A 12,182-nucleotide genomic window follows, 5' to 3' on the forward strand; every position below is an offset into this window, starting at 1 on the left:
ATTTCATTTTCCTAGACGCAAATCGAGGTCTCCTTCCCCTCGGAGGAGGTCATCGCCTGTCCGAAGAGAGCGGAAACGCAGCCATTCTCGCTCCCCTCATCACAGAACCAAGAGCCGTAGTGCTACTCCTGCACCAGAAAAGAAAGAGGCGACTCCTGAGCCAGAACCTTCTGTGAAACCAAAGGAGACTGTTGTTCAAGAGGCAACTTCAAACAGGTAAAGTGTGATAACTGTGTGTAGATCTATATATCACTTTTTAAAAAATTGAAGTTATCTTAATACCTGTTGGGAGCTTGACTTGGGGGGAATGCCTGCTTCTCCCCATCCCCCTGCAATAGCAAAATAATTTATTTAATAATCTTCAGTAACATTTCTTCTGTCCTGTGTGGAATTCTAAAGGCAGAGTGCTTGGCTGCTACTGTGGCATCATTGTCCTGGTCATCTTTTCTGTTTCTGACAATGTCATCTTGTTTTCTAGCAAGCTGACATGTATGTAGCCTGTATATTACTTCTTCTCTTTGAATCATTGTACCATGTTCTAACTCTTTTCACAGTTTTGGAGTGGGATGGCTAATATCTGGTCAAAGGATGGGCAGGAGAATGTTCGTTGTAGGGCAATATTTTGGCAGCTTCTGGAATGTCACTTCAGGGGCTATGGTTTGTATGCGCTTGTAAATTAAGTCTTCATTTTTAACAGTGATATCCCAAAAGCTCCTAAACCCGAACCTCCTGTACCAGAGACTAAGGAAACATCACCAGAACGTAATTCAAAGAAGGAGAGAGAGAAGGAAAAAGAGAAGACTCGTCAAAGATCCCCAAGTCGGTCCAAGTCAAGGTCAAGATCTCGATCACGATCTCCATCTCATTCTAGACCAAGGAGGCGTCATAGATCACGGTCAAGGTAGGACTTTGATTTATCTCGATTGTGAAGGTTGAGAAGTGACTATTTTCTTCTGAAGGTGCCACTTAATGTAATGTTCTCGGTTAAAGTAGTGATGTTTTTAGAGATACTGAGCTATGGGATGGTTTAGGCCAAATGCGAAAGATGCATTCAACGGATAAATGTGCTGTTCAGGAGTTGGTTTCTTCCTGTCGGTTTGTGAGAAGGTGCTTGCGGTGACTAACACTGACTGGAGGAAAAATGGGGTACTTAATGCTGACTATGGCACTTGTTAGATAGCTGGAATAGTGTAGCGTTCTTTTGGGAGATAGGTTTGATGTTGAAGATGTAAATGACCTTTTTGGTTTTTAGCTTTTCTTGGATTATTTTACTTCTTAGTAGAGAGGTGTTGGTAAACTTGAAAGCACTGCTTGTGTCTGAATGTACCGCTTTGCATCATAATCTAAATGCTACTTTCATGTGATGCGATTGGAGAAAAGCAGCTTTACGCTCAGTGCCCTGAGGATAAATTTCCTCAAATCTGGAAATTAGATAGTTGCTTTTCATTTGAATTTTTGATTGTGACAGGTCTTACTCCCCTAGAAGGCGACCAAGCCCAAGACGACGGCCATCTCCAAGGAGAAGGAGCCCTCCGAGGCGAATGCCCCCCCCACCCAGACACAGAAGAAGCAGATCCCCTGTGAGGCGGTAAGATTCCCTTTTTTGAGACAACTGACAATGTTAAGCTTTGAAAGTTGCAGAGAATATTAGTTGTGAGGTATGAACGTTATCAAAATTACCTCATTCACCTTACCTTAGGGCTGTCATGTATTTGAGTGATGTAAAAACTGCGGTGTCGTATTTAAGTGTGTTGTGGCGGAGCATAGCAGTAGCTGTGAAACAACTTCTTTTGAATTGAAATACTGATGAGAATTCTACCTTTTTGAAAAGTGGCAAATTCAGAACTGTAACTTCTTCAAATGGCTCTGGATAGCTCCCAGCATAGACTGACACGACATCTTTTATGACTTTTTTTGTTTAGTAGTACTTTTTTTTTCCTGCTTGGGGAAAAAATTAGAACAGGTAACTGGATTTTACTTGTTGGCAGTTTTTAAATTATGACTTAGATATCCACCACATAACATGAAAATAAAAATTAAGCTTTGACTAGAAATGTGTTTCTTCTCCATGTTCTTTTGCTTAAAAAAATCTTCCAAGTTCTGCTCTCTGGTTTTGGAGGTTATATTTTTGACAGCATCAGCAATTGTTCTAGTAGCAAAGTGCTGCGTTGCTTTGCAAAGAAAATTATGCAGTTACAGCAGTGTCAAAATAGACATTTGTCTTCATAGGAAGAGAATAGATTCTTATCCTCTTTGTAGGAGGAGAATTAAAGTGATGCTTCCTGTGTACATTAGTTGTTCTTTTAGGAAGGAACAGTTCCTCCTTTTTATGACAAGGCGATGACTATTTTTTCCTGAGTTTGTAAAGATGTCCACTTCACACAGTTACTGGGAAAACTGTGAAAAGTACCAAACATGTATGTTGCAAGATGTACAAGAGCTCCCTTTCAGCAAATGTTTATCTCACTCAAGGTAGGGTTTCTTTTTTCCAGGTTCTCAGGAATTCTGCAGCCAAAGGTGGATTCTGCAGGTACACAATTACAACAGAACTTGCCACAAATTTTGCCGCAGAATTCTAGAGGCCCTACCTTTTTAAAATTACAAAGTAAAGATGAAAGGGTAAAGCATAAGAATGGATAGATTGATTCTGAATTGTTTAGTTGTTGTCTGAAATTTTTATCTCCTGGTATAAAAACTCTGTAGTGTACTTGCACACTAAACAGATCTGTTCTGGAGATCATTAAATCACATGTGCTAACACGGAGAATTCTCTTAACCATCCAAAAGTTAGAGAGCCCACAGAAAACTAATTGCTCCCAGGAGAAAAGCTTAGTTGTAGTCTGTAGATTGACAGAAAGCAAGCAAAGGTAACACTAACAATTTTTTGCTCAGTATGTAGTTTAAAAGTAACTGTCAAAGACTGGTTGTTGTACTCCTCTTCTACAAACCAAGTATTGAAGGCTGTCCACCATGTTTTGGAAGCGCTGTTGTATGTGGCTCTATGTATGTGCTTGCAAACAAATGCAATTCTGTGTTCATGCTCAAACACTTCTTACACTGGCTTGTCAGAATCTAACATTATATTTGATTTACAGGAGAAGACGGTCATCAGCATCCTTATCTGGCAGTAGCTCTTCCTCCTCATCCTCGCGTTCCCGATCACCACCAAAGAAGCCACCTAAAAGAACTGTATCCAGTCCTCCTCGTAAAACGCGTAGGCTCTCTCCTTCAGCAAGCCCTCCTAGGCGGAGGCACAGACCATCCCCGCCAGCAAGTCCACCTCCCAAGCCACGTAGGTCTCCAACTCCCCAGCAGTCAAATCGTGGAAGAAAAAGCCGTGGCTCTGTTTCGCCTGGCAGAACATCAGGTAAAAAAAAAATTGTCTTCCAGCAGCTTTATAATTTTGTGCTTTTGTCTTCTCAAAGATGGTGTGTACAGTTTGTATGAGCAGAAAAGCATGCAAGACTGTAACAGATTGCAACTGAGTTATTTGACTTTGCCTTTTAGCACCCAAACATAAGAGCACTGAAAAAAGAGAATCTCCTTCTCCGGCACCAAAACCAAGGAAAGCAGAACTGTCTGAATCAGGTGGGGCTCTCACTTATCAACACTGGGTTTGGGTGGGATTTTTAAACTGGCATTGAAAGCAAGAGTTTTCAGAAGTCTAAAGATGATCAAACTGCCTCAGATAGTTCCATCCAAGCTTTTTTGGGAAAAGCTCAGCCAACAAAGTGTATTCCAGCCTCAATGTTATCTTAAGATTTGAAAGTGGGGGGGGAAGGCATGCTTCATCATCCACTGTAATAGGACTTTGCTTCTGCCTGAACAAGGCAAATTTGTATCTTCACTTTAAATATTCTGTCCACGTATGTACCTTTTCAGAAGAAGATAAAGGAGGTAAAATGGCTGCAGCAGACTCTGTTCAACAGAGGCGTCAGTACAGAAGGCAAAATCAACAGTCTTCATCTGGTATGGATGACTTAGATTTCCTAAAATTGGATGGCAGTTCAATTTTGCAGGAGGTGGTTAATGTTAAGTTCAAATGCTGAGGAAAATAATTTGATATATGTACTGCAGTGCTATTGTAAGCTTAATTCTAAATTCACCACTGGTAATTGGTTTACATCTTTAACATTTGCACTTCTAAACTCTTCCCATCACACACAAATACTGTTTGCTATGGATTACTTAATCTGTTGTTGCAATAGGTTGTTTCCCAATATTTTGGACTCTTGTATGCTTGAGATCAGTAAATTAACCTGGGCCTGGTGTAGGATTTGTCCACTTAATGTTTCTGCAAGTAACTGTGGTTCACCTTTTAAATTACCTAGTTGGCTAGTCAGATTTTATTTGGACTGTTAGGTTGCTGCAAATGTTTTTGCCCAGGTCTGATGGATTTATTTATCGCTTTACTTCAACTAACATTTTTAGTTGAACTGCTTTTAAATAGAGGCTTCTTATGTTGTGGGAGAGGAGGTTAGTACTGCAATTTAAATTGCAGTTATAACCCTACCAGTAACTGTGGTAACAGTGTCAGGAGAATCATCTTCCAGAGAGTGATTCTTCTACATTTATAGATTCTGGTTCTTCATCGTCATCTGAAGAGGAAAGACCTAAAAGATCCAATGTGAAGAATGGGGAAGTTGGTAGACGCCGACGCCATTCGCATTCACGCAGTCCATCACCCTCTCCACGAAAACGACAGAAGGAATCCTCCCCTCGGTAATTTTTTCTTAAGTTGTACATAACCGATGTCCTTTTTTTCCCAAAACTTTTTACTTAATGGTGTTGTCTATCTGCTGTGCAACCGTCAGCAAATGCACAACAGAATTAAGTCATGTCCAGTTTGCCCAATGTTTTTTCAAGATTGCATTCTTGTTATACTCCTTTGGTAAGAATGACTCTGAACTTTACTTGAATATGTTCATTTTTGCCTCAAATATACGGCAGATAGATTTGTTTTGTTTTGTTTTTCCTCCACTGCTATCAGGATGCAGATGGAAAAGAGGTGGCAATCGCCAGTGATGAAAAGGTTGGTTAGAAGTTAATCTGTTAAATAGGATTTACCTATAGAAAATCACTTGGGTTGTCATTTTGTCATGGATAAATACTTGCCATCCTTTGGGCTCGTGCACTCCAGTAGTAAGCTGAAGGAAATTCAGGCTGATGTGTTACTTAATGCGTTGGAGCTGGGACCATGTTACTGGCAAAAAAAGCCCAACAAAACCAACAGAGGAAGACCTGCTCTGTCTCCTTCATTGTTCACTATTTGTTAGTTCGCATCAGCCTTTAACAACTAATAACATAAATGTTGTTAGCATCTTGCTGATGCCTGAAGAGAGCTGAATGCTTGTATTCATCAGGGGTTTTGTTATTCCATATACAGAGATTTGAAAGGTGGGTGAGCATTACTTGGTATTCTTGCTGCCATTGACGTTCTGGCTAAAACCCTTCTCTAGGTTTGCAACAGTGATTAAGATATTGATGTTCTGGGTCACAGATAATTGCAATTTTCAAAAGTCTTATTCCCGCATTCATTAGATATTTGGAACTACTGGTAGTAGACAAGTAGTTGGCTTGTAGTGAACACCTTTATTTTCTCTCTTTTTGTGTAGGCAATATTGTCAGCACTTCTATTTGTGAAATTGCTTGCTCCGCGTTGATCTCAGAATATAGGAAGGCGCAGGAAGCTGGGTGCTTGATGGGTTAATTAATCTGATATAATGGCCCTTGTGAGCAATCTGTAAATAAGACCTAGCTAGAATCTAGTTGCCGCGTACATAATGATGTATGAGATTAAGTATAACTGCTTCTACAAATGTAGACCATTTAATTATGTTTCTTATCAAACAGTTCTATGTAAAAGAGATGGGAATTCGAAGATCTTAATCTGTTTTGCAACACAATAAATTCACCTACTGCCTATTGTGTAAATACACCTTTAACTAAGGCAGCCATGACATTTGAAGGCTGGTATTTTTTTGGATCATAAAAAAACGTTGTCTTTTGGAACAAAATCTTATCTATAAAAAGTGTAAGTTGTTGCCTTGGAGAACAACAGCCAGTGTATTTGAAACCAAATCTCAGTTTATGTAGATGAGCTGCTTTGCTTCTTTCATTACTCTCATTTTTTTCCTTTATCCAGCCATTTTATCTGAACTGCTTTTTAAAAAAAATAATACTTTCCTTTACAAAATACCAATATTCCTCCCCTTTAAAATTCTAGGAAAGTCTGTGTTGGATTAAAATTTCCCATCCCAGAAGTCTGTTTTAAACCTTGCAGAGCAGAAAATGGCTCATTTTGTGAATAATGTTAATCCTGATAGCTGCAGTTTAACAACAACTCTGATATTTCTTGAAATGCAGAGAAAAAAATAAGTCATTTTGTATTTCAGATCCATAGATAAAAGCTGATTTCAAGAGTACAGTTTCACACTGCTTAATCTGATCCATCTTGAGAAGCAGTTTTGTTCTGCCTGACTCAGCTGGGCATTCCCAGTTCCTCCCTTGTGTTGGGTCTAGCAGTCGTGTCACTGCGTGACAACAGAGGTGTTTTTGTTGGATTAGCCTCCTGGCGGATCAGTAAACGGCTCTGAATCATTAGATGATCGCTAGATTCAGTGCAAGGAAAGTGGCAGAAACAAGCTTTCAGGAGAAGAAAATGGGAGGCAGTTGGGCTTTTCTTTGGCTACAAGATGTGAATAGTCCAGGAGAAGCAGAATGTGTGGAATGGTCTCATGACTGTTGTAATGGGCTCTGAAAGTCACAGAAAAATGTGTTGTTTCACACTCTTTCGAAAGACCTGAGTACATTTTTTTTCCATCAGTGGTTCTAACAGAATTGCATTTTGAAGTGCATGAACAAGGTGATTTTTTTCTATAATGAAAGCACAAGAACAAAAAAGAATCTCATGGCTCAATTGCAACATCTCTGAGAAATCCCTTTCTGTCTTTAGTAGGAGGAGGAGAAGTCCATCGCCCCCACCAGCCAGGCGGCGACGCTCTCCTTCCCCTGCCCCTCCTCCTAGGCGGCGGCGGTCACCTTCATTACCTCGTCGAAGGTAGCGTATTGCATTTTTGTCATTATATGGTTGCTTTTGGTTTGTTGACTTCCAACTGTGATGTGTAAAAAGAAATGCTGTGGCTGAGGAAACCAGTTCCTGGATTCATAGCTTACGAGGGGAATGTAGTTTTGCTAGTGAGACTTAGTGGCAGGTGTGTGGCCTGGACATCAGAGGAAGAAGTTTTGGTATTGAATAAAAGTTTTCAAGAATTTTTAGAGGAGTTCCTTTTCCCTTCTGTGGGCAAATTGCAAAACACTTGTAACTAATTCGCATGCCTTCGTGGCACGTGAACATTTGTTTTCTTTGTAGGTCTCCATCACCACCCCCACGCAGGCGCTCACCTTCTCCGCGGAGATACTCCCCACCGATACAGAGACGATATTCTCCTTCACCGCCACCGAAGAGAAGAACGGCTTCTCCTCCTCCCCCACCTAAACGAAGGGCGTCACCTTCTCCACAGTCAAAGCGCAGAGTCTCCCATTCACCACCACCAAAACAAAGGAGCTCGCCAGCTGCTAAAAGGCGTTCGCCTTCGATATCTTCCAAGCACAGGAAGGGATCTCCTCCCAGTAGGTCCAATCGGGAAACACGTTCGCCACCACAAAACAAAAGGCATTCACCTTCACCACGGCCTAGAGCTTCTCATACCTCTGCAAGCCCACCACCACCACGAAGGGGAGCTTCGGCGTCACCCCAGAGAAGACAGTCTCCATCTCCAAGCACTAGACCCATCAGGAGGGTGTCAAGAACGCCAGAACCTAAGAAGACAAAGTAAAAAAATCCATCTTTATTGTTGGTGGTTTTGTGAGGGGTTTTTTTGTTTTGTTTTAATGCAGTGGGACTAGCTAGGGAATCGCATTAAAGTGGTTCTCGTACTCAAGTGTGGGTGGCTCTGTTCAGCTTCCACCATCACAATATCGATTTTCAGGAGTTTATTAAATCAGAAGCATCTGTTAAAAGGAAGTGCAACATGGGGAGAAGCATTAAAGAGGCTTTATGTAGGGTTTGATGGGTCTTGTAATAGTGCAACAAAGCAGTGGGACTGAGCAGGTGAAAAGAAGTTTGAGCGAGGTTTTGTTGCTAGCTTTGTTTAAAGAAAAGCTTCCTCTTGTTTTAAAGCTAACTGCAGAGGGGAACCAACACCTTTCGTTAGCTTGTAAATCATTTCATGAGTGGTCATCCGAGAGCGATAAAGAAAAAGAAAAAAACCCCAATATTTAGAGTTCTGGCAGTTTTCTTTAGTGCGATGCCGCTCTTACGGGCAGATGGGCAAAAGTATGGTGCTGGCTTATTAATTTAGAAAGAAAATGTAGCTGAACATAATGTCTCACAGTCTTCCCTGGATAATAAAATAGCATTGCTATTCTCTTTACTTTTAATGTGGTTAAAATTAGTCATACCTTAAGAAAGGGAGCAATCGTTCCTGACACCACCAGTATTACTGTTTAACAAGCTGTGGAGCTGCAATATCCTTCTGCATTATGGATCCACGGTGGTATTAGAGCGTTTTGCCTTTTGTAACATATGCAAAGTAACTGCTCACTTTGGAAGCTGCAGCTTAACCAACGTATACGCACATATGTTCATCTGGCTTTTTTGTTAATTTTTACTTTCTTGTTCAGTCTCATATCTCTTAACACTAGAATCTAAGTGTAGCTCTTCTATTTTTAAGGGCTTCCACGCCAAGTCCACGATCTGCGAGACGGGTGTCTTCATCACGGTCTGCATCAGGATCACCTGAGCCAGCACCGAAAAAACATCAAGGACCTCAGTCTCCTGCCCGGTCTCGTTCCCCATCTGCAAACTGGTCACCTGCAAAAAAGGCTAAAAGCCCAACTCAGAGCCCATCACCTGCAAGGGTACTTGTTTGCTAAAAAGAGCAATACTGGCTTGGGTTACATGGCAGGTTATTTTCATGAAGACAGCTGCCGAACAGCTCTAAGCTTATTCGGGGGGCGGGGGGGGTGGAATCCTTGGATTGATTTTTTTTTTTTTTCCATAGTTAAAAACTTCTTAAAGATGGTTTGTAACATAAATTTTCCAAACTTAACATCTCTGAGTGTGAAAAAAAGTGCTATTATCCAGAAATGTTAACTTCTGGAAGAAAATACTTCGCCACTTCATGAGTCTACATGAGTTTCATGGTCTACAAAGTGAGGTGGTCTTATCTATGCTTAGTAGTCTTACCTGCAAACGCAGGCTATACCTTATCGGAAGAGGGCAAATTGTTTGGCATCCTTACCTGTTCTCCTGAGGTGTTTCCTCGGGACGCCTCCATTCGTCACCAGAGGCGTGTTTGTGAGGGGGTTAGACTCCACCTGCAGTATTAATTTTTATGAAGAGGCTTGGGGGTCGTCACTACGGCCGGCATACCGGGTTTGCATGGTGTGACATTCCCTTTTACGCAGGCACGGCACAGCCGCGCGCTACACTGTCTGTCTTCTAGGATTGCTTCTGTCGGTTGGGAGCGGGGCTTCCCCCAGTTCTGAAGGGGCTGTTGAGTTTACTGAGCTTCAGGTGTTGCTCAGTGCCTTCGAATTTCCCAGGGTGGTTGTGGGCTGGTTTTAACAACGTTTTGAAGCCTTAGGAGTGAGTTGTAATATCTGTTGAATTGTTCGTTCCAGAATTCAGATCAAGAAGGGGGTGGAAAGAAGAAGAAGAAAAAGAAGGATAAGAAGCATAAAAAGGATAAAAAGCACAAGAAACACAAAAAACATAAGAAGGAGAAGGCTGCGGCGGCTACGGCGGCTGCTGCTGTGGCTGCGGCAGATACCACCTCCGCACAGGAAGACCAGGAAGCAGAGACAGAACCCAAAAAGGTAGGAATTGGGCACTTCTGCTTTACTTTATCCAATCTAAGAAAATAGATGGAGGTGAACGTGCATAGTACTGCCGGCGGTCTGAACAGCCTCAGAAACGCTACGTAGGGCCTCATGATTTTACTCGATGACTTGCGATAGCGGGAGGGCTGCAGCCTGGCTTAGCTTTCGGTGTTTGCAGAAACGCTTTATCTTTGTTTGAAGGAGACAGAAAGTGAGCCCGAAGACAACCTTGATGACCTAGAAAAACACCTGCGAGAGAAGGCACTGAGGTCGATGAGGAAGGCGCAAGTGTCACCACCATCCTAGGCTGAATCCTTTGATATAATGTACATTTTATTTGGTTTGTACTCAGAATTCAATTTCAAATTGCTAAATGTGTTTGAGCTTTAGAATATAACATTTGTTGTAATAATTGCTAGGTTGAGGTTCACCATGTACAAAGGGCATGGATTTACATTACAAAAGGTGTCCACAGTGTACTAGTGACATTCTTTCATTGACAGTCAACATAATCGCATTTAGAACGAGACTTTTTAGAAGCAGTAGGAATTTGCTTTGGAGGTTTTCAACATGACCGTTGATTCCCTAGTTTCTTTGAAATTCAACAAAGCCTTTAGCGTAATTCGTGAGGGTCTCATTTGACTTCTTTTGTATCCACTTACGTTATGCTACTAACCTTTGTGGTTTGTAAGCTTGCCCAGAAGTAAAACCACTGCAGAATTACCAAGGAAGTACGTCTATTTTAATGCTTTCTACTGTTGCCTGTATAGTCTCCATCAAAGCGAATCAAGACTAGCAGTTTAGGATGGTACATAAATGAAAGCATGTTGTTTACCAGGACACTGTGGGTTTATATTGATGTAACATGTTGATTTGGAACACTGGAATTTCATTTGTATTTTTATGTTCTTTTTTTAAAGGGCAGTTTCCATGATCAGCAGTCCCAGAAAAATTCCTTCAGTTACATAAATTTTGTTTGTGAGATGTCGTTGCCCCATTCATAAATCTTGTCTCGTTACGGTTCTTCTGAATGGTAGAAGCGACTTTCAGAGATGTGGTCTTTGAAAGTTGGAGGAACCTGAACTTTGGATATTGTCATGTTTTCACTGTTTTTTGTTTTTGTTTTTTTAACTAAAGCTATATAAAGCTTGTGGATTAAACAAAATAAATTTCTAAATTTAAACAGATGTTGGCTATTTTTATACGAACATTTACATTTGCTAATCAGCTTTCTTTTGTACAGCGTTAGGGGATACAGATATGAAAAAGTATTTGATCCAGTATGCTGGCTTCTGAAAAATCGGGGCTTTTGTTTTTAACTGTCCTGGGGTAGCAGAAATAGCCCTTTGTCAATTCAGCGACGCTCCTGCTGTCTCTGGATTGGTGTTCTTGCAAAGCAAGAGTGAAACAGCCTACCTGGTCGGCACTCGGTTAGGATGGACAAGCTCAGAACAAACGGGATATTTGCTGGTGAAAATTGCTTGTCACAGCAAGTAAAAGCTTTCAAGGTCCTGCAAAAAAAAATGCCTGGCAGGTTTGCGTTAACGTAGTTGCAAGCTTTAGTCGTGTAAACACTGGTTGAGCGCTCACCTACAGAACTGTGGCGGCTCGCTGCCTTTTCCATAATCGCATTGGAAACTTGCTGGATGGCTACTGTCGAATTTTTTTAAAAAATTCAAGCTCTGTCTCTGAAATCAAGCCAATTCTGAAGTCTGAGGTTCCTCTGGAAGGAGGAATGGAACGTGCTTTTGCAATTTTTTTTTGTCCTGCATCTGCAGTAGATGTGATGTGCACACCGAAGTGTAGACATCGGAGTAGTGTTTTTACTTGACATCGTGTAGCGTTTTAAAATCAAGCAGGTATTATGTAGATACTGGATGGAAGGGGATATCGTTAAAGTAGCTTCCTTCTGCACTTCCTTATATGCTGAATTTTTTGTTCCTTAGCATAAATATACCTTGTATGCTACAGTGCTTGTAAACTTAGTTCAACAACACTTGAATGTCGAGTATCATCTGTTATTAAATGTGTACAATAAATTCCAAGAACTTTCTGGACAAACCCATTTACAAAGTACATCTGAGTGAATTTGGTGCTTACGAAACTGCAGAACCTGACGAGGTGTCGTGCTCGTCTCTCGGCCTCGTTCACTTCCCCCTCCGTGACGTTCCTTGGCAGCACAAATGATTCCAAAATTCAGTCCTAAAGAGCGACCGTGCGCGCGTGCAGCCTTCGCGAGGAGCTCATGCTGCGTTTTCAGAATCTGAAGCTGACTTTTATCTGGGGTTTGTGACCTC

At 41.3% G+C, this 12,182-nt stretch overlaps 1 protein-coding gene across 7 annotated transcripts in view; it reads left to right on the forward strand.

Annotated features, from left to right (window-relative positions):
- Positions 1-11,072, forward strand: part of SRRM1 (serine and arginine repetitive matrix 1) — an 18,959-nt gene extending 7,887 nt beyond the window's left edge. For 2 of the 7 annotated variants that reach the window (XM_064471337.1, XM_064471345.1), the window contains 12 exons: positions 16-216; positions 698-901; positions 1,469-1,588; positions 3,096-3,367; positions 3,508-3,588; positions 3,883-3,969; positions 4,578-4,722; positions 6,956-7,060; positions 7,373-7,834; positions 8,736-8,922; positions 9,688-9,882; positions 10,087-11,072. In XM_064471337.1, the coding sequence (XP_064327407.1) occupies positions 16-216; positions 698-901; positions 1,469-1,588; positions 3,096-3,367; positions 3,508-3,588; positions 3,883-3,969; positions 4,578-4,722; positions 6,956-7,060; positions 7,373-7,834; positions 8,736-8,922; positions 9,688-9,882; positions 10,087-10,191 (2,164 nt within the window). In that variant the 3' untranslated portion in view covers positions 10,192-11,072. The remainder of the gene's footprint in view (positions 1-15; positions 217-697; positions 902-1,468; positions 1,589-3,095; positions 3,368-3,507; positions 3,589-3,882; positions 3,970-4,577; positions 4,723-6,955; positions 7,061-7,372; positions 7,835-8,735; positions 8,923-9,687; positions 9,883-10,086) is intronic. The other 5 variants (XM_064471338.1, XM_064471339.1, XM_064471342.1 and 2 more) reach the window with 5 other exon arrangements.
- The last annotated feature ends 1,110 nt before the right edge of the window (positions 11,073-12,182 follow it).

The sequence above is a fragment of the Phalacrocorax carbo genome, chromosome 22 (genome assembly GCF_963921805.1).
Source record: "Phalacrocorax carbo chromosome 22, bPhaCar2.1, whole genome shotgun sequence".
In the NCBI taxonomy this organism is placed as follows: Eukaryota; Metazoa; Chordata; class Aves; order Suliformes; family Phalacrocoracidae; genus Phalacrocorax; species Phalacrocorax carbo.